Consider the following 27,200-nt stretch of genomic DNA (forward strand, 5'->3'; position numbering starts at 1 on the left):
TTCAGATCTTGATACTTGTTCTTTTTAGTTTTATAGAAATTTCCTAGGTGTATATGCAATAATATATTTCATTAAAACAAAAACATATACGATTAACCACAAATGTACATTCCACCGGAATAAAAGTTTATTCAGTTTCTGGTTGAAATAGGTTGAAATGTCTTAAGTTTCTACATTATAAATTGTTAGTAATATTCTGAACATATACACAATATGGGATAGTCCAGCTATATACCATTTTTCCTCAAAAACAAAAACTTACAAGAATTAAGAGATAGACTGTTACCGTGAAGTAGAAGTAAACACTTTAAATCAAATTTGAAAAAGACGAAAACTGAACTTTTTTTTCTTTTCCTTTCTTTGGTGGCGGGGAGAGGGGACATGGATTCCACTGCTTTTTACCTTCTCCAGTTCCAAAATCTGCTGCTTCTGCTCTTCATCCAGACTCTGAGTTTTGCTTTGCAAAAAAGCTCTTTCTTCTTCAAGCAGAGATAATCTCTCATTGGCCCTTGATTTTTCTGATTCTAGATCTTTAATTGTAACCTCCTGGGTCATTTGAGTTGCCTGAAGCATTCCAATATGACCTATGCTCCAAAAAGAAAACCTTCACTTTAAAATCTGTTGCATTGTGGTATAAAACAGTTTATATTTAATGACACAATTGTACTTACTACCTGAGTGAAATAAATAGTCTGCATGTACAAATAGTACTTTGATTTCTTCAGAAATCTGTATAAAATAGAAATACCATGGGAATATTTATCCAAGTAGAATAATTTAAACTAGAAAGAAGTCCATTTTTCCCATATAATGTATTATTTGTTCCAGAAGTACAGGTCTGTGATTCAACAGTCTTACACAATTCACAGCGCTCACCATAGCACATACCCTCCCCAAGGGGGGGAAATTGGAGGGGTAACAAACCATGAAAGACTATGGACTCTGAGAAACAAACTGAGGGTTCTTGAGGGGAGGGGGAGGGGGGATGGGTTAGCCTGGTGATGGGTATTAAAGAGGACATGTTCTGCATGGAGTACTGGGTCTTATACACAAACAATGAATTATGGAACACTACATCAAAAACTAATGATGTACAAAAACTAATGATGTAATGTATGGTGATTAACATAACAAAATAAAAAAAACTAATGATGTAATGTATGGTGATTAACATAATAAAATAAAAAAACATGTGGTTTAAAAAAATAAAGTTGAAAGAACCTAAAAAAAAAAGAAGTCCATTTTCACATCGCTGATGTTGCCCCAATACCCAGGAATCTTTTTTTTTTTTTTTAAGATTTCCAACTAAACAAGTTGAAGTAGAAGCAACTCCTCAGGGATGTATATAAAATCCTTGGGAATAAAACAGAGGATCTACTGACTAGTACTATGGCACCAAAATGAGTTATCTGTTCTTTTCTAATTTCTTCTTTTTTCAAATTCTCATAAAAGACAAAGAAATCTGTATGTAGGCAGTAAATATGGCAGGCAGCTATTTGGCTGAAACTGAATTTGTTTTAGACATGAGATGTGATAAAGAACGAAGGTGGATTAAGAGACAGTCCTAAGGACAGCGAGGTTATCAAAGAAAAACTAAATGACAACAACAAAAAAGGGAAGGGCGATGAGAGAGAAAGAGAGATGAACAGTGAGTATGAGAAAAAGGGTCTCAGAAAGCTTGTGTTAGGGCAGTGATTCTCAATGTGCTCTGGACCAGGAGACCTGGAGCCCTCACTGGCAATGAAGAACATCCCAGACCTACTGTCTCAGAAGCTCTGAGGCTGGAGCCCAGCACCTGTGGTTGCGCAAGCCCTTTTGGGTGATTTTCATACACGTTAAAGTTGAAAAACTCCTACTTAGGGGAAAGGTTATATGGGATTCGCTGATGAGCCAATCAAATGACATCCTCAGAGAACGAGTTCGAATGGCTTTAAACCTGGCACAATAAACACTTGGGTATATGCCATGGGTCACCACCTCCTCTAGTATGGGCTATGGAATGAGCACATCAGCCATAGTAGGATGGGCAATTCACCTTTAGTGTGTAAAATGATCCCTATTAATAAACCAAATGAAATGAAAAATTGTAATTCACATAAAGTTCCACTAATTTAAATACTTTAAAACATATGGGTTTTTTTAAACATGTTTTTTAAAGAACAAAAAACCTCTTAGAAAGAATGCTTCATTGTTCTTTTAGTGAATTATTTATTGCTGTTAACTCTTAATTTTTCTATAAATATATATTCCTAAAAATAAGTTATCATTTGCTTATCTAACTTATGATTAAGAAGAAATTAGAGTCCTTTAACATGTTTAGAGTCTAAATAATTTTAAAGTATGAGAAGAAAAGGCAAATTTTGTCTTGAATTAACATTTTAGTTTTGGTTTTAGCTGAGGAATAAACCAAGAACTGTGGTCACACATACTAGCTTTGAGGACCAGTTCTGAAGCTTGTTGTTGTAAACGTTCTCTGGCTGCGGCTAGCTCACTCTCCACTTCCTTGTGCTTGCTCAACAAGGCCATCTCTCCCTCCTTGGCATCATCAAGCTGTTTCTGAAGAACCTGAGAATGATCAAATCACCATTATTAAAATGCAAGAATGATGCTGAGCTAATTAGCTAAGCTAATGATGCTAATTCACTTAAATTACAAGCGTCAACTTTCTCTTATTCAAAAGTCACAGTTAATAATACCTTCTTTTAAATCTGTTTTGATAACACTTATAACTTATCTTCATAAATCGTATGACTCAATCATGAAAGACTATTCTACCCCTTCTAATCCACTCAATACTACACAGATATTAAAAACAGCCTTGAAATTTTCTATGCCAATAAAACAAAATTTGTAGGGACTTCCTGGCTTTTTTTTTTTCAAACATGTGCCATATACCTATTTAATTCAGGTTTATAAAGCAATCAATTTTTGTTCATTGTCTGGGCAGATCATTATTAATGAAGTTAAAGGAGAAAACACAATTAAACCCAAAGCCCAATATTTTAACTCTCCCAAGCCACTTGTGAAAAATATTAACATGTTATTTCAATAAAATCCTTTCATGATCAGTAAGATTTTAAGTTATCTTTATGGGCCTTTAATATCTGAAGTTAGAGTTGGAAATAATAACTACAGAGTAGTAAAAATTACCCCTTTATGGATTTTCTCACAAAGGCAAAGTAGGAGAAAGCAAAATGGAAAAAAAAAGTTAAAAGTAGTCTAATTGGAAAGAGAAAGACAAAATTAGGGGGAAAAATCTGTATGTTGAATGTGACATTCTTTACTTACCTGAACACTGTTCTCTGCTGTAACAAGTGCTATCTGAAGCTTTTGGCATTTGTCACGAAGACTTCCAGCTTCATCCTGTACCATCTGTAACTCTGTCTTTAATTTTCCTATGGTTTTTCGTAAAATTGCTTCTTGTCCCTGAAATTCCTTTCTAAGATCAGCTTCCTTTTCTTTGCTAGCCTGTAGGCTTTCTGCTGTAAAAAGCTGTGACCTTTTCAAAGTATCAAGCTCATGCTCATAAAAGGACTGAGCTTTATTCAACTTGCCTTCATAATCCTCAATGAGCTTTTTCTGTTCAAGTCTTAGCTCTTCCAGGGTTTGGTTTAAAGCCTCCACCTCCATCCTGTGCAGCTCCTCCGCCTTCCCCTGCCCTCCACTGACCGAGGCACTGTGACCCTGCTGTGACTTCAACAGCTCTTGGATCTCCCGTCTGTGAGCAGTTCGCAAATCTTCCAATGCCAAGCGTTTGTCTTTTTCGAACTGTACCTGGAGTTGTCCAAAACTCCGTAATCTTTCCTCAAATTTCCTTCTAATCTCTTCAACCTCTCTAGACATGGTTACTATGCGCTGGACATGCTGGGCTTCTGCACAAAGTTGCATGTCCTCAACTCTGTGCTTATAAGCTTCAAATTCTGTCAAAGCCTGCTGCTTCATTTTTATGTGATCTTCTAATGATGCTTCTAAAACCTGAATCTTTCTCTTAAGGTCTAACTCCTCTGTTACTTTGCTTTTATACTGCAGTATTTTTTCTCTTGTTTCTGCAAGAATCTGTTGGATTTCTTCTTCATGAGCATCTCTGAGGGCTTGGATTGCAGATTCATGCTCATCATTTTTAGTGTTTAAAGCATATATTACCTGCATGGTTTTGAGAAAGGGAGAAGCAATTCAGCAAACCACGTTCTTTTCTTACTGGAAGTTAATTCTTTCATTTGGACTGATATTATTCAACACACATAATATTGGCTATGGTAAATACTAAATACCGAAGCTTCATGCATTGTTTTGGATTCATAGATTGATTTACTTGGCTAGTTTTACCTTAGTCCAACCTTAAAAGTTGCACCAGAAGACTTCACTACAAATGAGACAGTGAGGAGAAAAGAGACAAAGGAGGCCCCGTGGCCTAGAAGGAGTTTTCCATATGGCCCAGTCTAGCTTGGGGGTGAGGGTCAGGAGAAAAGCTTCAGAGTAAGTATCTGCCCTACATGACTGTCCCAGAGGAAGAGACGCTTTGCATCTAGGCCCTAACTCTTTCTAAAGGCCTCTTTCAACTGTTTAATGTCTAGTAGGTTCTAAATTTAGAGATTTTCTTTTCTAATTCCCCTATGGTCTGTTTTTAAGGCTAATCCTCTTCTCTTCAAGTTCCTAGTCATCTCCTTACAAAATCCAATTCATACTTTTCTGCTCACAAATCAAACACTGTAGTTTTACTCACTCCCTAATTTTTCCTGTCTCGAGGCAAGCCAGGTCCCTAGAGCCAGAGTGTCCTGGGTACAGGTCTTTATTTTCATTTTAGTCCTTGGATTTTAGTGATTCCATTAAGATTTCCCCAACCTTAATTCCAAATGACAACATAGTCCCTTTATAGTAATGCTCCCATTCTTGCATGTTCTTTGATACCCTCCATCATACCACTGTGGTCAAATAGTACAATATTCATGACTATTACTTAAAGCTTAGAGATGCACCCACTTTCTTCTGAAGTAAAAAGAAATGAACACTATACAATCCAACTATCCAGAAGCTAAAAATCAGTGTCCTGGAGCTTTGCTCATTTTAATGTGATCTTATTCTGGCTTTAGAAATGAATTCCAGCACCAAGAGCCAGAATCGGCCATGAAGACACACAAGCATTGCCATTTGTGTAGAGAACTTGTTTACGTAGCCTGAGGCAATGGAGACAGACTCCCTGGCGCTTCACATACTCTGATAAGGCTAGGTCCCACTGCTAAATCGAGGCAGGCACCTGCCTGGCTTATAGCTGTACTTGGGCAAGGAGAAGACACACTGGAGCCAACTTACCCCCACTGCAGGGGCTTCACTCTTTCCACACAGGGCCCTGTCTTCCAGAATCAATTCCCTACCCATATATTCACTTGGTCTTCTCTATTTTGAGAGATGTAATCATAACAAAGGCAAAAAGACTGAGGGATCACAAGACCCCATTATTCTTGCCAGCTACTTCTCCTGCTAGCTACCTCCAAAGGAAAATATGTGCAACAGAGGGAAATAAATGCTTATAACCCAAGAAAGTTGGTGGTCTCCTACAACCCTCCCCCAGGGTCATACCTGCCTAGCATGTGGATGCCCAGAAAAGGCTAAAAGAGGCACTAAGGAAAAACACACCAACCAGCTGGCAAGAAGTCCATTTGCTAGAGTGCTACAGGCCACAGGTCTCAGGCCTTCCCAGGGCAGTCTGTGTGCATCCCTTATCTATCATATGAAGCACGTGGAAGGAAGAGAGATAATGCAAAGAGAAGGAATCCCTAGAGAAAAACAAGCCACACTTTCATTTTATCCCAGGAAATGATCTTGAAAAGGACCACTGTTGGTGGGATTCCACATAACGGGGGATGAAACTCCCTCAGCCTACCACTCACCCCCTGCTTGTGTGCTCTGTCAAATGAATAAATAAAATCTTCTAAAAATATAATAAACTTTAAAAAAAGATTTTTATTTATTTATCTATTTATTTATAGAAAGTGAGAGAGAGAGAGAGTGAGAGCACAAACAGGGAGGGAGGAAGAGGGAGAAGCAGGCTTCCCGCTGAGCAGGGAGCCCGATGCGGGACTCAATCCCAGGACCCTGGGACCACGACCTGAGCCGAAGGCAGATGCTTAACTGACTGAGCCACCCACGTGCCTCTAATTACTCTTCTCTTTTTTCTAATACTTCATTTCCTTGCAGTCTTTGAAGGGTCAGCTAAAGTCCTGTATCCTTTAATAAGTCTTCCAAGACCACCCAAATCCATGGGAGTCTGTCCTTCTTTAAATCCAGTACCTCCATTTCCTTACCACCACTCAGTCCTGAAACTCAGTAAATGTTCAACTGATTAAATTTGGGGGTCTTGACAACAGTGTTGGAAAGCTGTGCGAGGATGTTAGAGAGCCTAGAAAAGTAGCTGACAATATAAAAGCACAGTAGCATACAAAATGAAAGCATTAAGTTAAAGAATAGAATTTAAGTAAATAAAACAGCTAACAAATAATAGGGAAATAGTATGGTGAAAAGCTCTATTTCACTTGATATTCTAATCCAGGGGTCAGCAAACTGGGACCTGCAGGCCCAATATGGCTGTTGCCTGTCTCTGGTTTTCTCGGGGCACAGCTATTCCCCTTTGCATATGGATAGCCTACAGTTGCTATCCCACTACAACAGCAAAGTTGAGTAGTTGTAAAAAAGAGACCCTGCTACTGACTCCTGTTCTGATGATATACACATGCCATCTTATCAGCCAAAAATAAAAAATACCTGAATTTGCGGTAGCTTTGTTTAGACTCAAATAGTCCAGGGTTCCAACCACAACAACTCACACATTAAGAAAACCAATTATTTGATTCTGAAACGATATTATATAAAAGAAATACAATATTCTACTGGCCATATAACAATATCTTCAGGACAACAATGTTAAAGTTTCTAAAAACTTAAAAAGGAATAAAAGGATGCCAAGCATAATAACAAATTAATAGTGCTTTTATTTTTTTTAAAAGATTTTATTTATTTATTTGAAAGAGAGAGAACACAAGAGGAGGAGAGGGAGAAGCAGGCTTCCCGTGGAGCAGGGAGCCCAATGCGGGGCTCGGTCCCAGGACCCTGGGATCATGACCTGAGCCAAAGGCAGACACTTAACTGACTGAGCCACCCAGGGGCCCCAGTAGTGCTCTTAAATGACCATTTAAAATACACCACTATTTAATGATATTATTTTTAAATGAGAATGCTATATATGAATTTTCGAGTTGACATTAACAAGATGTACTATCCTCTAACTGTTCACTTTTCTACATAATTACAAAGGTAACCATTTTAAAGTATCTTTCTCCGATTAATTACTATTTCTCAGACCAAAGAAATAGAAATGTTGTAGATTCTTTGAACACATAGAAGATATGACTTGAAGTAACAGAATTGATCCAAACCGGATTTTTGACCCTAGGTAAGATAATTTCTCCAAGCTTCAAGTTTTTCAAATATTAGAGATATGTATTCTATTCTAGTGACATTGTTATAAGATCAATCTATCACTGACATTTAAAAAATGTTATACAAAGATTTTTCAAAAAATATAAAGCACTATAAGATGGTAAATGTTTTTTATTAGTAGTATCATTTATGGACAGAATGAGACTAATTTTAGAAGAAACTTCGGTAAGTGATAATAATCACCCATAAAATTGGCTATTATTTTCCACACAGGAAAAGGAAACTCTCTAATGTCCCTTTTCATAAACTATTTTAAAAGACATTAAGAGCCACTTGCAGTTTTTCTGGAACTATGAACATTCAGAGAATGGGACAGTACAATCATTTCAGCAATTTCATGTAATTTCACAGTGCCATTTTATGCCAATAATGCATAATTTAACTCTATATTCCATGATGAACAAGGAATAGTTAGAATTTTTACTTTTTCTATGAAGATTTTCAGATAATCTTACCCATGGACAAAATGAAAACAATTCTATGTCCTAGTTTTTAAAATGCTACTTAGGGAACAACAAATTGTTTCTGAAATAGTTCTCACTGTTGACTGCTATGGACCGAATTGTGTCCATCTCCCTCCCCGAACAAAATTCATCTATTGAAGCCCGAGCTGCCAATATGACAGTATTTGGAGATGGGGCCTTTGGGACATAATTAAATTTAGACAAGATTGTAAGGGTGGTGCCCTCATGATGAGATCAGTGCCTTCTTAAGAGACCCTGGAGAGCTTGCTTCCTTTCTCTTTCAGTCATGTGAAGATACAGTGGGAAGGTTTATGGTTCTTTGTCATGGAGACTGAACTAATACATTGGCAATATATAAATATGTTCCCACTAAAATCTAACTCATTAGTAATAAAGTACTTTCATTGAAAAGTATGTGTATATTAGCTTAAAATGTTAAGCCAAATTGTTGCATGTTATACCAACAGTTTTAACACTGTTAAAGTAACAGACTCATTGAATAAATGATGGTAAATTCATACAATGTAATATCGTGAAGCCATTAAAATGCACATCTTATTTAGAAGAATATTTCATAATATAAGAAAAAGCCTATAAGAGACCATAATGCTGTTATCAATAAGATCCAATCTGATAGAGGGAAAAATGTGTGTGTGTGTGCAGATACATATTAAAGGTATGTAAAGAAATAAACCAAATTTTAATTGGAGATATTCAGTATTTCTGAACCTTCAATAATGAATATATGTTACTATTACAGTTAGAAAACATTAAACCCTTTTAAAAGATTAACATTAATTATGCTAAAATAATAATCAATACTCAAAATGCTTTCATTTTAGAAAAACCTAACAATCAAACTGAAAGGGAAAATTAAAGAAACATTCATTAATTACCAACAGATACCCTGAAAATTTCCTTAAAAATCACCCACTGAAATAAAACATTTATAAAAGTCATTCTAAGTTTTTTAAAGAATATTGAATGTTAATCATTTTACTTAGGAAAAAGAACGTGTATTTTGAGAAAATTTTTAAAAATACAATCACCTAGTTAAAATTTGATAACTACTGGCAAATCTTTAACGGTCAATTCCTACTTCATTTATTCTTCCCTTCAGCAAAAATATACTGCCCACCTGCTATGTGCCAAGACCTATAACTGGCACAGTAAACACAACTGTGAACTGAAGGCACGTACATGGTATTTGTTCTCATGCAGCTTGGTAGAGAACCTTAAAGAAATATTTACTCCATTAGTCAAAGTAAAATTTCAGTAAGTTATACAAAGGAGAAGAAATACAAAATGAGTCTTTGCAAGGGGTGGGAGTGACAATGGTAATGTAGGAGTTTCCCCTTATTCTGAGTGAAATGCTTACTTTATCCTAACCAGGATCTCTTCATTTAGTCAGAATATTAAGCGGGAAGCTATAGAGAGAGAATCCTGGACCAAAGGCTCAGAAAGAGCAGAAGGCACAGAGATAGAAAAAGCGCAGGACTCTGTGAAGGGAAAAATGGGTTCCAGAGCTGGAAAGTAGACATGCTCACACTGCAGAGGTACTTGTAGCTGTTGGGCTGAATGGGGTCCAGAAGGGAGAAACTACTGAGAAAGAGTGAAAAAGACTGAAGACCAGGCCTTGGACAGGGTTCAGGGGTGGCAGGGAGGATGGGGACCCACAGACAGAGGCAGCGTCCTGGAGAGATGAGGACCTTTAGATGGAGGACCAAGGTCTAAGAAGCAAGGGATGGACAGTAGATCTTGTCGAAGGCTGCACAAAAATCAAGAAAAATGAGGACTCAAAGCCCCTGTGTTCAGAACCTAAATCTCAGAAGTAGGTCTTTGAGAGCACATTTGGTAGAATGGGGCGGGAAGGCTGGAGGATAAGTGGCAAAAGTGGGTGAGTGGATGGTAAGTGAATGGAGGCAGTCCACTGGTAGAGAAAAAACTCCAAGAAATTGCGGGTAAGAGAAACAACGAGGGACAACCAGGATGATAGCTCAGGAGGCAGCAGAATCCAGGGAGAGTGCTTTTTTTAAAAGAGGGACTGAAAATGTGAACCAGGAAGGGTCAACTTTGGAACTGAATTCATGGAGAAAGGCTGAGGTCAGGCTTCCCCAGCACAGGTGGAAAGACTGGTGTTGGCTCAGAGTAGGAAAAAGTCCTCCCAAGAGAGCAAGGCTGAAGACTGAGGTTTTAGGTAGAGAGAGCGGGAAGATGGACAACCACTTTCTGATGGCTTCACACTCCTCCGTAACTGGGAGATGACATCATCCTCATAGAGCACGGGAGCCGTCAGCACCTTCTCCCCACTGGCCGTAGACGATGCTACTGATGTTAGCCAGTGAGGCCAGTCCCAGTCTTCCCAGTACGTCTCACTGAAGACAGACTCAGACGCATAGCAACCATGAGCAGATCCTCCTCCTCACTGCTCCTCCAGATATTTTCCTGCCAGTCTCAATCTTGATTTTTTGCTTATTTGAAAATTCTGGAAACTTGTTCACTTTCCCTTTCTTATCAATGTCAGAGACAGAAAACATACCAACAGGAGAGAGAGAGAAAGAAAGAGAGAGAGAGAGAGAGAGAGAGAGAGAGAAGGAGGGAGGGAGGAAGGATTTACCCTCAAGTACATAAGCACTATATGAGGCACAAGGAAACTTAGGCAGTAATAAAAGAGCAAGCTCAGATTAATTAAAAAAAGATCCTGTACATCTTAAACAAACGAAGAATATGCTTTTATTATTAAACACTTGGTTCTTCTAATTGAGCTACTCACCAAAAAGTTACTTGGAGCCTCCAGAAAACTTCTCAAGAATAATGGATTCTTAAACTCTGCCATGCAGCTTCTATCCTATCTGTTCCAGAGCAGTAACACCGACCATTGCTCTATAGCACAGTTAATATTCAAAAGTACTCCCAGACCAGCTGTATAAGTAAAATTTTCACAAATTATCAAGTATTACCGATGAACTCTATGTGGCTTATTAGGGAATCTAATGTTTCTATGAAATGGTTCATCTTTTGAAGCTGGCATATTATGAGCATACTTAGCTATATAAGGGCATGTTAATAAAATGTGTTTAAGACTTCTTCTCAGGGTCTTGAGCTCACCTTCTCCCATGGACACTCTGATGTAACGACTACATATATGCAACTAACTCTGAAAATGACCTGAAGACTGGCAGAACAGACTTTCCACAACTAATCGTAGAGAGGAAGCCACATCGAAAAGGGTAGGAGGGGCATAGACGTGACTGAGAACCAAACCCCTCTGTGAAACTAACCATAAACAGGAGGGACACCACAAGCACAAAGAAGTGAGAGGATCAGACCCCACACCAGGCACTCTAGGCACTAGGGACCCGTACTAGGAATACGAGTCCCTATAACACCTGGCTTTGAAAACCAATGAGCCTTAACTCTTGGGAGTTTTAAAATTCAGTGAGCTAAGCGTGGCTCAGTTGGTTGAGCACTGGCTCTTGGTTTTGACACAGATCATGATCTCGTGGTTATGGGATCAAGCCCTGTGTCAGGCCCGGCGCCTAGTGGTCTGCTTCAGATTCTCTCTCCCTTTCCCTCCTGCTCTCTCTCTAATAAATGAATAAAATCTTAGGAAAAAAGGAAAAAAGAAAAAAAAATCAGCGGGCTTAACTCCAGGAGAGCTGAAGGGCAATAGGAAACTGAGTCCCCATCCTTAAAGCGCCAGTATAATAACTAACTCAACCAGAGACACAGCACCTACGGTATACATGAAGATTTATTTACTAATCTCAGAACGGGCACTGGAGGGGCAGGGATGTTCAGATTTCTCCAGGAATAATAGTGCTGACAGGCATCATTTCTCTTCCCCTCCCCCAGTCGAGATAGCTGGACACTTGCTGGAGCCAAAGCTAATACTCTCCATCGATGTTGCTAGCACTGCGTTCCCTGGGAAGCCACCTCAGCAGGCATCCTCCAAAGTAGCTTCTGCCCCATCACTCCCTACAAGCAGCCCTAGCAGGGACATGTGCCACTCTAAAGTGACTCCTACTCAGGGAAGAGGGGGAGATGGAACCCGACACACCAGCATGTCCACAGATCCAGCAGCTGAGCCTCTTAGCTGCCCACACAGGGAACAAGCACTGTTATCCTATATGCCTCTAGTTATGGCAGAGAGGCTAACTGTAGATAAATAGCCTGACCCCAACCTCACCTGCCAATGAGCTCTAGGCAACCTGAGAGAGGCCCTTCAACTCTGTGGGGACCAAGCCCTGCCCAATATGCCCAAGTAGGAAAAGCAGGTCAGTGAAGCCATCTGGGCTGCAGGCAAACACGGCTCAGTCACAACAGTAGGGGACACACAGCTCACACAGGAGACACTCAGTGGAAAACCTGATTCTGGTACCAGGGGGTACTGCATTACAGGACACCACAGATCTCTTTTACCCAAAGTCACTACTTTCAAAACCAGGAGACATAGCTGACCTCCCTAATACACAGAAACAAACACAGAGAGTTAGACAAAATGAGAAGACAGAGGAATACTTCCCAAATAAATGAGACAAAACCACAGTAAAAGAGCTAAGTGAAATGGAGATAAGCAATATGACTGATAAAGAATTCCAAGTAATGGTCATAAAGATACTCAGTGGACTTGAGAAAAGAGTGGAGGGTCTCAGTGAGAACTTCAACAAAGAGATAGAAAATATAAAAAGGAACCAGTCAGAGAAGAAGTATTCAGTTACTGAAAAAAATCACTGGAGAATGAACAGCAGACTAGAAGAAGCACAAGAACGGATCCACACTCTGGAAGACAGTGTATAGGAAACAACCAAGTTGAACAGCAAAAACAAAAAAGAATAATAAAGAATGAAAACAGGTTAAAGCAAATGAGTGACAACATCAAGCATAATAACATTCACTTTACAGGGATCCCAAAAGGAGAAGAGAGAAAGAAGAGGGCAAAAAACGTATTTGAAGAAACAGCAGCTGAAAATTTCCCTAATCTGGGGAAGGAAACAGACATTCAGGTCCAGGAAGTACAGACAGCCCCTAATAAGATGAATCCAAGGAGGTCCACTCAAAGACACATAATAATTAAAATGGCAACCTGTAATGATAAAGAAAATTTTAAAGCAACAAAAGATAACAATTACATACAAGAGAAACCCCATAAGGCTACCAGTTGATTTTTCAGCAGAAATTTTGCAGGCCAGGAAGGAGTAGGATATTCAAAGTACTGAAGAGAAAAACCTGCAACCAAGAATACTCTACCCAGCAAGGTTAAATATAAATAGAGGAAATGCTCCAAAAGACACAGGGTGACTGAATGGATTAAAAAAAAAAAAAGGACCCATCTATATGCTGCCTACAAGAGACTTATTTCAGACCTGAAGAAACAGACTAAAAGTGAAGAGATAGAAAAATGGAAGCAAAAAAAAAACCCAACACACAAAAAAACACAAAAGTCAGGGTGGTAATATTTATATCAGATAAAATAGACTTTAAGACAAAGACTGTAAGCCAGAGACAAAGAGAGGCACTACATAATGATAAAGGGATCAATCTAACAAAAGGATATGGCAACTGTAAATGTCTATGGACCCAAGATAGGAGTACCTAAATAGAAAACAATTAACAGACATAAAAGGAGAAATTGACAGCAATAAAATAATAATAAGGGATGGTACACTTACATCAACGGATAGATCATCTAGACAGAAAATCAATAAGGAAACAGTGCTTTTGAATGATACATTACACCAGATGGACCTAACAGATACATACAGAACTTTCCATCCCCAAACAGAATACACATTCTTTTCAAGTGTGCATGGAATATTCTCCACGTTAGGCAACAAAACAAGGTTCAATAAATTTAAGAAGACTGAAATCATATCAAGCATCTTTTCCAACTACAAAAGTATGAAACTAGAAATCAATTACCAAAAACAAAACAAAACAAAACAAAAAAAACCTGGAAAGAACACAAACACATGAAGGCTAAACAACATGTTACTAAACAACCAATGAGTCAACCAACAAATCAAAGAGGAGACCAAAATTACATGGAAACAGATGAAAATGAAAACACAATGGTCCAAAATCTTTGGGATGCAGCAAAAGCAGTTCTAAGAGGGAAGTTTATAACATGACAGGCCTACCTCAAGAAACAAATCTCAAATAACCTAACCTTACACCTGAAGTAGCAAGAAGAAGAAGAAAAACAAAGCCCAAAGGTAGTAGAAAGAAGGAAATAATAAAGATTAAATCAGAAATAAATGGAACAGAGACTAAAAAAACAACTGAAAAGATCAATGAAACCAAGAGCCAGTTCTTCAAAAAGATCAACAAAATTGATAAACCTGTGGCCAGCCTCATCAAGAAAAAAAGATAAATAGATAAATAAATCAGATACAAAAGAGGAAACTGACACCACAGAAATACAAAGGACAGTAAAAGAATATTATAAAAAAAAGTATATGCCAAGAAACTGGACAATCTAGAAGAAATGGATAAATTCCTAGAAACATACACTCTTCCAAAACCGAATAAGAAAGAGAAAATCTGAACAGACCAATTACTTTTAACAAAATTGACTTGGTAATTAAAAAATTCCCAACAAACAAAAGTCCAGGACCAAATGGCTTCAGAGGTAAATTCTACCAAACATTTATGGAAGAGTTAATACCTATTCTTCTCAAACTACTCCAAAAAAATAGAAAAGGACAGAAAAAGTTCCAAATTATTCTAAGAAGACCACATTATTCTGATAGCAACACCAGACAGACACTACAAAAGAAGAGAACTACAGGCCAATATATCTGATGAACATAGATGCAAATATCCCCAAGAAAGTATTAGCAAATCACATTTGCAACGACGTGGATGGAACTGGAGGGTATTATGCTGAGCGAAATAAGTCAATCAGAGAAAGACATGTATCATATGACCTCGCTGATATGAGGAATTCTTAATCTCAGGAAACAAACTGAGGGTTGCTGGAGTGGTGGGGGGTGGGAGGGATGGGGTGGCTGGGTGATAGGCATCGGGGAGGGTATGTGCTACGGTGAGCGCTGTGAAGTGTGCAAGACTGTTGAATCACAGATCTGTACCTCTGAAGCAAATAATACATTATATGTTAAAAAAGAAGAAGAAGAAGAAGATAGCAGGAGGTGAAGAATGAATGGGGGGAAATCGGAGGGGGAGACAAACCATGAGAGACGATGGACTCTGAAAAACAAACTGAGGGTTCTAGAGGGGAGGGGGGTGGGAGGATGGGTTAGCCTGGTGTTGGGTATTAAAGAGGGCATGTTCTCCATGGAGCACTGGGTGTTATATGCAAACAATGAATCATGGAACGCTACATCAAAAACTACTGATGTAATGTATGGTGATTAACATAATAAAAAAAGAAAGTATTAGCAAATCATATTCAACAATACACTAAAAAAAAAAAATCATACACCATGATCAAGGGGGATTTATTCCAGGGATGTAAGAGTGGTTCAGTATTTGCAAAATCAATGTTATATATCATATTAACATGAAGAAGGATAAAAATCTCAATAGATGCATCTCAGCTGATGCAGAAAAAGCATTTAACAAAATTTAACACCCATTCATGATTAAAAAAAAAAAAATCTCAACAAAGCAGGCTTAGAGGGAATATACCTCAATAGACTAAAGGCCACATATGACATCTACAGCTAACATCATACTCAATAGTGAAAAACTGAAAACTTTTCCTCCAAGATCAGTAACAAGACATGGATGTCCACTCTCACTGCTTTTATTCAACATAGTACTAGAAGTCCTAGTCACAGCAATCAGATGAGAAAAAGAAGTAAAAGGAATCCCGAATGATAAGGAAGAAATAAAACTGTCACTGTCTGCCGATGACATACTATATATAGAAGGCCCTAGAGGCTCCACCAAAAACCTATTAGAACACATATAGGCATTCAGTAAAGTTGTTGGCTACAAAATTAATACACAAAAATCTGTTGCATTTCTACATACTAAAAACAAAGTAGCTGAAACAGAAATTAAGAAAAGAATCCCATTTACAACTGTGCCAACAAGAATAAAATATCTAGGAGTAAATTTAACCAAGGAGGTAAAAGACCTATACTCTGAAAACTGTAAGACACTGATGAATAAAAATGAAGATGATACAAATGGGAAGGTATGCTATGCTCATAGACTGGAAGATTATCATTAAAATGTCCATCGTACCCAAAACAATCCACAGATTCAATGCAACCCCTATCAAAATACCAGTAAGTATTTTCACAGAATCAGAACAAATACTACTAAAATTTGTAAAGAACAACAAAAGATCCCAAATAGCCAGGGCAATCTTGAGAATGAAGAACAAAGTTGGAGGTCTCACAATCCCAGATTTCATGATACATTCAAAGCTACAATAATCAAACTAGTATGGTACTGGCACAAAAACAGACACACGGAATAATGGTACAGGAGAGAGAGCCAAGAAATAAACCCATACCTATATGATCAATTAGTACAGGACAAAGGAGGCAAGAATATACAAAGGGAAAAGACAGTCTCTTCAATAAATGGTGCTAGGAAAACTGGACAGTCATACGTAAAAGAATGAAATGAGACCACTTTCTTACATCATATACAAAAATAAACTCAAAATGGATTAAAGAGTTAAATATAAGACTGAAACCATAACACTCCTAAAAGTAAACAGGCAGTAATCTCTTGGACATTGACCTTAGCAATGTATTTATAGATATGTCTCCTTAGGTAAGGGAAACAAAAGCAAAAATAAACGATTGGGATTACACCGAAATTAACAACTTTTGCACAGCAAAGGAAACCATAAAACGAAAAGGCAACCCAGTGACTCGGAGAAGATATTTGCAAATGACATATCCCATAAGGGGTTAATAACCAAAATAAATAAAGAATTCATACAATTCAGCAACAACAAAAACGAACAATCCAATTAAAAAATGATCAGAGGACCTGAATAGACATTTCTCCAAATAAGACATACAGATGCCCAACAGACACAGGAAAAGATGCTCAACATCACTAATCACCAGGAAAATGCAAATCAAACCACTATGAGATATCCAGTCAGACTGACTAGTATTAAAAAGACAAGAAATAAGTGTCGGTGAGGATGTGAAAAAGGAATCTGTGCACTGTTGGTGGGAATATAAATTGGTGCAGCCACTGTGGAAAACAATATAGAGGTGCCTTAAAAATTTAAAAATAGGAGGTGGGGGGATGAGGTAACTGGGTGATGGGCATTAAGGAGGGCACTTGATGGAATGAGCGCTGGGTGTTATATGCAACTGATAAATCACTAAATTCTACCTCTGAAACTAATAATATACTATATGTTAATTAAATTGAATTTAAATTAAAAATTAAAAAAATGAAAAATAGAACTATCATACAATGTTTTAATTCCACTACTGGGTATTTACCTGAAGAAAACAAAAACACGAATTCAAAAAGATATATGTACCCCTATGTATATCGCAGCATTATTTACAATAGCCAACATATAGAAGCAACCCAAGTATCCACGATAGATGAATGGATAAATAAGATGTGATACATACAATGGAATATTACTCAGCCATAAAAACAAATGAGATCTGAGAAACAAACTGAGAGTTCTAGAGGGGACGAGGGTGGGGGGATGGTTAGCCTGGTGATGGGTATTAAAGAGGGCACATACTGCATGGAGCACTGGGTGCTGTACGCAAACAATGAATCATGGAACACTACATCAAAAACTAATGATGTAATGTATGGTGATTAACACAACATAATAATAAAAAAAATTAAACAAAACAAAACAAAACAAAAAAACAAATGAGATCTTGCCATCTGTCACACAAATGGACCTAATGGGTATTATGGTAAGCAAAATAAGTCCGACAGAAAAAGACAAATACCATATGATTTCACTTAAGTGTGCAATCTAAAAAACAAAACAAATGGAGGCACCTGGCTGGTTCAGCTGGTAGAGCATGCGACTCTTGATCTTGGGTTGTGGGTTCGAGCCCCACATTGGGTGTAGAGATCCCTTAAAAAAATAAAATCTTAAAAAATAATTTAAAAAAATAAAAAACAAAGGAATGAACAAACACACAAAAACAGACTCTTGGGGTGCCTGGGTGGCTCAGTCGGGTGAGCGACCAACCCTGATTGCGATCTCAGGGTCATGAGATGGAGCCCCACGTTGGGCTCTGCGCTGAGTGTGGGGTCTGCTAGAGATTCTCTCCCTCTTCCTCCCTCCCTTGCCCCACTCACACACATGCTCTCATGCTGTATCTCTAAAATAAATAAGTAAAATCTTAAGAAGAAAAAAAAAACAGATTTTTAATACAGAGAACAAGCTGGTGGCTGCCAGAGGGTAGAGTATTAGGCGGGTGGGCAAAATAAAGGGGATTAAGAGGTACAAACTTACACTTATAAAATAAATAAGCCCTAGAGATGTAAAGTAAAGGGAATACAGTCAGTAATATAAAAACACTGTATGGTAACAGACGGTAACTACACTTGTGTGAGCATTGAGTAATGTACAGAATTGTCAAATCGTTTGTATACCTGTCACTAATTAACATATTAATTATACTTCAATTTTAAAAACACTTTCTTTTAGGGGCACCCGGGTGGCTCAGTCAGTTAAGCGTCTGCCTTCAGAATCGAGTCCCACATCGGGGTCCCTGCTCAGTGGGGAGTTTCCTTCTCTCTCTCCCTCTGCCCCTCCTTCCTGCTTGTATTCTCTCTCTCCCAAATAAATAAAATCTTTAAAACAAAAAACTTTTTCTTTTAGAGGTGATGAAATTGCACAAATCCCTCCATATTTTCTTACCTATTCTATTGGTAATAATAGCATGTATTTTCGTAGCCTAGATTACAGGCTTAATCATTGCAATGTAAGAAAAGAAACAGTTTAAAAATAAACTATAGGTTTATAGAACTCAATTCAAGAACTAGTCCCAAGTAGGGGCGCCTGGGTGGCTCAGTCATTAAGCGTCTGCCTTTGGCTCAGGTCATGATCCCAGGGTCCTGGGATCGAGCCCCGCATTGGGTTCCCTGCTCCGCAGGAAGCCTGCTTCCCCGTCTCCCACTCCCCCTGCTTATGTTCCTGCTCTCGCTGTGTCTTTCTCTGTCAAATAAATAAATAAAATCTTAAAAAAAAAAAACACTAGTCCCAAGTAGCCCATGTAGCAGAATGGATACAAGGAAAAAATAAAAACTAGAAGTCACAAAGGAGCATGCATCCTAAAGAAAAAAAAGCAAGAAGCAAAACACACAGAACATCACTTAGTGTAAAATAAATGTCTGAAAGAGAAAACCCGTAACTCAGCACCAAGCATGTGCACTCACATGCGTGTGTATGCATGCATGCGCACGCGCACACGCACACACACACCACACATTTTCTTTGTCTGAACCATCTCAAAATAAGTTGCAGATATCAGGACTAATCACCTCTAAGTACTTTAGTATGTATTTCCCAAGATCAAAGACAACTGCATTATCGCACCCAAGAAATTGAACCCAATGGAGTATTATCTAATACACAGCCTGTATTCAAGTTTACAAATTATTCCAATAGTGAAATTTATAGCAGCTTTTCTCTACTGATGCAAATTCAACCAAGGATCCCATATTGTACTGAGCTGTCATATTACTTCAGTCTCCTTTACTGTATTGAAGACAAGAAGCAAAACTAAGCCTTTTTTCCATGACACTGACTTTTTTTTTTTAACAACCAGGCTAAGGTTGTCTTGTAGAATGCATCTGATAAAGATTTTTATAGAATTATGTCAAGTTCCTCTTTGTGGAAATTTTATGTTGTGTTTTCTCAACCCATTCTATTAGTTTTTGGGGTAACTAATACCACAATATGAGGGCACATTTATCAGTCTGCTTTTCCAGTATAACTCTCCCCCCAACTCTGCCCTCTTCCAACCCACTGTCCCTTCTTTATGATGCCCTACTCAGTTTAAAGCCATTTAGAAATGGGGACAAAAATTACAAAATGAATTTAATTTTGTTTACAAAAAGTTTAGTCCCTAAGATAAAGCGTCCTACCTATGTGTGGCAAGCTCTTCAAGAGGGATTGTCTGAATGATGATCATTCCTGTGGGCTACTTGTCCTTTCTTTTCCTGAGTGGAGTTTGTAAGCCAAAGGCCAGGCTTGAACTGCTGGTAACTATGGAGGGGTTTTTCTAAGAGTCTTTGAGAGTGGTAAGGAGACAAGCAGGCTGGGTATTTAGAGAGGATCCTAACACTCCTTTATAATATGATGTGAGATGTAAACCCTCTTACCCCATATTCTCACAAAATATTCAGTCACATAGCATTGTCCCTAATGACTGCAGAACTAGGGAGATACACTGAAGATCTGGAGTTTAAGGTGAGTAGAAAGGGAACAATAGAGTAGTTTAGTCCTGGCAATGAATCACTTCCATATTTTTTCTTTTCTTAGTCCAGCTTCTTTTGTTTTAAGTTAGATAGAAAAATAAAAAAAGGCTGTTCTTCATACATTATGTAATCAAATTAATTCCTTCAATAGATTTATGTCCAAGTGAAACATTTACAAGGCAGTTAACACAAAAAGCTCATTTGGATTCATTTAAGCCAAGGGCACTATAAAACCCTAATTTAAAAAGAGCTTTAAAGCTCAACTGCTTTGATAAAGAATTACCTTTAGACATATGTTTGTTCTCTATGATATCTATAATTATTGTTGGAAAAGTCTTTTGAAAAATATTCATAAAATCTAGAAACACTGGACGTATCTTCCTCTATGGTAATGTAGAATACATCTGTTTCCCCAGAAGATTTAACTTGATTTCTGAAATAGCAAACAAAAATCCTATTATAAGGTTTATTATTTAGGGTTGGAGCAACAGGATCTGTGCTACTGAACTTTAACCAAAAAAACTTAAAAATCAACAGACTTTTACTGAATACCATCCTACGTGCTCAGTACATTTTTATATGCATACTGGCAAAGAAAAGTATACATGTTCCTACTTAATCTTACTTAAATAGAACTACTTAAAAACATACATAAAATAATGGCAGACAATTTTAGATAATATATATTCAGTGTCAAGCTTCAGAGCACAAAACACCACATACAGCATGAGAAGTTTGCAGTGGAGGAGTTTCACTAGATGAAGACTGCAGTAACTGTGAAGAAAGCAGCCTGAGTTAAGGTATAAGACAGGAATGATTCTGGTGGTTGGTATGGTCAGATAATCCTGAACAGACAGAATGGTGAGTGCTAGGGTAAGTCAGTTAAAGTTAAAAATAAAAAGTTCCCAGTAATTAAATTTGTCGCTGTAATTTAATTGGGAAACAGGTCTCTCCAGTAATTTTAGATTTAGATCTATATACTCTCCTGTTTGTATGCTTACTATGGTATTGGACAATGATTCTTTTTTTTTAAGATGTTACTTATTTGAGTGAGAGAGAGCGAGAGCGAGCACACGAGCAGGGGCAGAGGGAGAAGCAGACTCCCCTGCTGAGCAGGGAGCCCGATGTGGGACTCAATCCCAGGACCCTGGGATTGTGACCAGGGCCAAAGGCAGATGTTTAACTGACTAAGCTACCTAAGCACTCCTGGACAATGATTCTAAGACATACTTTGTTTTTTTCCACACTTAAACATCTCTTAAATTTGGATGAATCTTGCAATAAATTGTGTATCATATTTGGACAGCAACTTTTCTCCCCCTTAGTGGTACATAAAACAATGATGCATCTTAAAATTCAACCACTATGAATCAAGAGTGCTATGAAGTCATGAGGAAGAGTAGATGAGGGAAAAAAAGTGTTTTATGTTTAAAGTAGAACACAGTCAATTTGTAACTCTCCAAAAAACTTCCTGAACCTCTTGCTCACAAGAAACAGAAATGATCAGATGGTCTACAGCAGGAAGGGGCAGGAATACATCGAAATTGAGTCCTCACAGAAAGTGAAGAGTTGAGACCAGAGGATAGAAAGTAGACATGGAAATGGTAAATTATTTTTCAGAGTAGAAGTTGTAAAACCTGAGTTGAGGGAGAGATATGCCATTTCCAGCAGAGCTCTGGAAAGCAGGGGTTAAAATCAGGGTATGACGATAGGGAGGTTGTTCCCAAGTTTGTCAAAAGCAGTCAAGCCCCCAAGTCATCTCTTGGATCAAGCAGACAAACAGTTAAGTCTTCTCTACACCAGCAAAAATTAGAAGGGAAGTGAACTGGGAAAAGTCAGCTGTAACATCTTCAGGCTGGATAACACTGGGCACAAACGGGGGCAAAGGAATGAGGCATGGGACTAGGAGCAGAGGGTTTGCTGAAAAATCTAACAAGCCGCCAATGGGGGGACAATATTTGCAAAAGACATACCTGATAAAGGATGGTTATCTAAAATATACAAAGAACTCAAACAATAAGAAAATGAATAACCTGATTTAAAAAACGGGCAAAAGATCTGAACAGACACCTCAGCAAAGAAGATATGAGGGAAATAAATAAGCATATGAAAAGATGCTCAACAGCACATGACATTTGGCAACTGCAAATTAAACAAGGAGGTATCACGACACACCTGTTAAAAGGCCAAAATCCAGAACACCAATTACACCAAATGCTGGTGAGAATGAGGATCAACAGGAACTCTTATTCATTGCTGGTAGGAATGCAATATGGAATAGCTACTTTATAGGCAGTATAGACTTAGTAAACAGTGTAAACTTAATATAGCTTACTATAAACTTAGTATAACTAAGTTTAGTATAGACCTGTGGAAATCACTATGTTGCACACCTGAAAGTAATATAACATTGTATGTCCACTATATTTTTAAAAAGTTCAGCAGTTTCTCAAAAAACTAAATGTGCTCATACCATATGATCCAGCAACTTGCTCTTCAGTATTTACCCAAATGAGTTGAAAATATGTCCACACAAAAACCTGCATACATTATGTTTACAGCAGCTTTATTCATAACTGCCAAAACTTGGAAGCAATCAAGTTATACTGCTGTAGGTAAAGGGATAAACTGTATTACATCTAGACAGTGGGATACTACTCAGTGTTAAAAGGAATGAGCTATACCTACAAAACTGTAAGTTTTCTTGAACTTTTCAGAGAGCTGAGGTCACTCTAACAATGCTCCGATAGTTTTTCATCACACAAATACAAAAAAAAAAAAATCTTTTTTGTGACCTTCAAAATTGTACCTGATCTGGTCCCCGCTCCTGACCTAAGCCATTTTCGCCAAATGAATCGACAAACATAACACCAGAGACAAGGGAGGAAGCAGCACTAGCTGAGAGAGACCAGTACCACACAGGCTGTGTTGAGAAGCAATGTGTGCAAAACTCATGAGGAACTTGAATTTCTATATACTGAGTTTTCTTAAAGAAAGTACTCCAATATAATGAATCAATCAAAAGTCAAGGTGCCAGCACCTTTTAAGAAATTCAATAAATACACTTTTTTTTTTATAAGTAATGGGAGAATCAGTGAGGGGTTTTAAGCAGAAAAATACCTTGATCTGACTTGCATTTTAGAAAGTAAATTCTGACAGCACTGTGGAGGATACATTAGATGGGGTAAGACTAAAAAACAATCAAAATGCATTAAATTAACTCAGGAAACCTCATGAGGTTCCTAACACGAACCCTTGGCAGGGAGAGATGATACCTGATTGTTGAGAGCTATTTAGGAAGTCATACACAGCAAGGGAATCAAGGTGGGAGGAGAGAGAGCTTCTCCCAGTTGTTCGGTCTGTCAGGGAGGTTATGTACCTCTACAAATTTCATTCTATCTTCAACCAGGGCTCATGCCTGATGAGTTACAGGGGACTTGTTCAGCGCCTACTAAATGATATTACTCACATGTCCCACCCCTCTGCCACCCACCCCCACCTCCAGAGTGTCTTTGTTCAGACAGACCTGGGCTGGAATGGGACAGAACTCAGGAGCCTCTGGCTCCCAGGTCTACAGTTCTATCTTTAGCTTCTACCTTCTCAGTAGAGCAGGCACTTGTAAAAGCACAGCATCCCAAATTTCTCTAGCCTTTTCTAAGGCTACTTGTCCTTAACCATTTTTCTGCTCAACAACCAAGGGGATACTTCACTCCCATTAAACTTTTGATCATTGTGGCAGACATTCTTACTTTGATCTAGGGATAGGTTGCAGTATAAGAATCACCAAGTGGCCTTTTAAAACTACACACTCATTCCCCTCTCCCTTTCTGATGGCTACCAATACACCCACAGAGGGAAGGGATTAAAGTGCAAAAAAGACTGAGAACCACCTACTGCTTTACTAACCTATTTTATAAGAATAAGAATTCAGATATGTAACAGCAGTGTTCCAAATTGAATTCTAAGAGAAGTTACTGTGTATTTTTGATATATTTTTTCTGTTGTTTCCTATGGCGATAAACATTTTCAGGTCTCAATATACTTCTCAGCGGGAACTACACATAGTTTAACGAGACCAATATTATGATGCTCTCCCTACTGAGAAAATTTCAGTACCATTCTGAAAGGATGTGAAGTTAAGAAAGGTAATGAAATTCTAGGAGAGAGCTTTAAAGTTGTCAATATTCAAATTCTTTACAGAAAAAAATTCATATTTAATTTGGTGACCCAAAACAAACAAACAAGACACATATTCCTTTACTGACTCATCTCTACTTTTCAGCAGAATTTTTTTTAAAGATTTTATTTATTTGAGAGACAGAGAGAGTACAAGCAGGGGGAGCAGCAGAGGGAGAGGGAGAAGTAGGCTCCCTGCTGAGCAGGGAGCTCAGGTGAGGCTTAATCCCAGGACCCTGGGATCATGACCTGAGCAGAAGGCAGACGCTTAACTGACTGAGCCACCCAGGCGCCCCTTTAACAGAATTTTTTTAAAGAAAATACTGTATGTAACTCTGAAAGGGAAGCTAAGGTAAATGAATGAATTACAATAAAATAAAGCATGCTAGCTTGGCAACTGTGTGCAATGATCCAGATTTTCCCAAAGTGTGGCACAGGAGATGACTTCAAGGAATCAATACATTTACCTTAACGGTCACTAAAATAACACAAGTAGCTCATCTAATCTGTGAAATCATCCATTATTTTTTAGGGAAAGATGAAAGCAGGGGGAATTCACAGATTTCTTATCTTATAGGCCCCATGCTCAAAAAATGCTTTTGTTGAGCCTTAAACATTGCTATTTTTTTTTAAATAACAGTTTTGAGATACAATTCACATACCATAAAATTCACCCTTTTAAAGTATGCAATTCAATTGTTTTGAGTAAATTCACAAGGTTGTACGACCATTACCACTATCTAATTCCAGAACATCTTCATCACCCTAAAAGAAACTATAACCATTAGTAGTTACTCCCATTCCCCTCTGACCCCTGGCATTAGCTAATCTACTTTCTGTCTCTATGGATTTGCCCATTCTGGACACTTGAGAGAGATGAAATCAACAACATATGGCTGCTTTCACTTAACTGTTTTCAAGGTTCATCTGTGTTTTAGCATGGATCAGTATTTCCCTCCTTTTTATGACCAAATAATATTCCATTATATGGACATGCCACATTTTGTTCACCCACATCAGTTGATGGACATTTAGGCTGTTTCCACTTTTTAGCTATTATAAGTAATGCTGCTATGAACATCCATGTACAAGTCTTTGTGTGGACATATTTTCAATTTTCTTGTGTATATACCTAAGAATAGAATTGATGGGTCATGTGGTAACTCTACGTTACCTCTGAAAAACTATTTTCCAAAGTGGTTGCATCATCTTTCAATCCCATAAAGCAATATACAAGGTTCCAATTTCTCCACATCTTTGCCAACACTTTACTATTTTTAAAAAATTGTTATACCTGTCTTAGTGGGTGATCTCATTGTAGTTTTGATTTGCATTTCCCTAATGACTAGTGATGGCAACTAATTCTTTGTATGTCTTGGTTACCTCCCCAAAAGCCATGCTCCTTGTCTATTAACCTACTCTCTTCTTCCTCCTGCAAAGCCTGAAGTCTCCACTTCATCTCTGAGGCCTACTCCCCATCATGTTCCTGCTCCCACCTGGACAACCCATACTGAGCTTTCCTTCATACAGCCTTGCCCTCATCCCAGCAGCCTCTCTCAGGCCGACCTCTGTGGACCTTAACTTTTCCCTTTCTCTCAATTCCCTCTTCTGCTTCCCAGTCTCATGTTCCACATTTCCAAAGTCCTTCTTAATTTTTCCACATTCTCAACCACCTCTCCCTTTGACTCCACGCTCCTCTCTCTCTCCACGTCCTTCCTTCTTAATATGTACAGGCGACAAGCCCTACAGACTTAGTCCTTCACCTACCCTTTGTCCTTGGTACTATTAAATGTTATCCCATTCTCTTTCTCTATTCCCGTTTCTCACTAGTCTGCAGTCTGTCTGCCATTTGATTTGTGAGTAAAAGCAATGATGGAGGAAAACCTTTCCAACTGAAGAGCTGTGATGGTGAATTTTGTGTGTCAACTTGACTGGAACATGGGGTTCCCAGATATATGGTCAAACATTATTCTGGGTGTGTCTGTGAGGATGTTTCTGCATGAGATTAACATTTGAATTCATAGGCTGGGTAAAGCAGATTGCCTCATCAATCAAAACAGGCTACTGGTTCTATTTGACCCAAATAGAACAAAAAAGGCTAAGAGGTAACTAACTTCTTTGTCCTGTTTGAGCTGGATATTGGTTTCTCCTGCCCTGGAACTAGAACTATATCATCAACTCCCCTGAGTCTCCAGCTTGTGGAGTACAGATCTTGGAACTTCTCAGCCTCCATAATCATGTGAACCAATACTTCATAATAAATCATATTTATATTTCCTAACACATATTGCTAAAAGATAAGCTGAGGCAGATTTAAAATTTGAAGTTTATTTGAGCAAAACTCAATTCAAACTGGGCGGTACCAAACCAAAAGTGATTAGGAACATTCCACTGACAGGAGCTAGGGGAGAGACTTTTATAGTGAAGAGGTGGAAGCAAAGCAAGGAAATTATCTGATTGGCTATAGCATAAACCCTAGTTGGCTCTCTGTGATTGGTTATCCTTAGGGTTAGATTTCATAACCTTGAGACAGTTACAGGCTTAGATTTTGGTTTGCTTACATAGGGCATATACACATACACATACTCTTTTGGCTCTGTTTCTCTGGAGAACCCTGACTAATACAGGTGCTTGAGCCTTAGGAGCCCCTTACCCCAC

At 38.2% G+C, this 27,200-nt stretch overlaps 1 protein-coding gene across 8 annotated transcripts in view; it reads right to left on the reverse strand.

The window, feature by feature from the left end:
* Window positions 1-27,200, reverse strand: part of FAM184A (family with sequence similarity 184 member A) — a 110,582-nt gene that overhangs the window by 62,379 nt on the left and 21,003 nt on the right. For all 8 annotated transcript variants that reach the window (XR_012378547.1, XM_073893841.1, XM_073893840.1 and 5 more), the window contains exons 2-4: window positions 3,289-4,143; window positions 2,430-2,565; window positions 403-584 (exon numbers count right to left, since the gene is read on the reverse strand). Coding sequence is in view for 7 of the 8 variants with exons in the window: in XM_073893841.1 (XP_073749942.1) it covers window positions 403-584; window positions 2,430-2,565; window positions 3,289-4,143 (1,173 nt within the window). In the remaining variant the exon portion in view is untranslated. The remainder of the gene's footprint in view (window positions 1-402; window positions 585-2,429; window positions 2,566-3,288; window positions 4,144-27,200) is intronic.

This window comes from Callorhinus ursinus, unplaced genomic scaffold, assembly GCF_003265705.2.
Source record: "Callorhinus ursinus isolate GAN/ISIS: 27379988/994484 unplaced genomic scaffold, GSC_fseal_2.0 scaffold6, whole genome shotgun sequence".
NCBI classification, from domain to species: domain Eukaryota; kingdom Metazoa; phylum Chordata; class Mammalia; order Carnivora; family Otariidae; genus Callorhinus; species Callorhinus ursinus.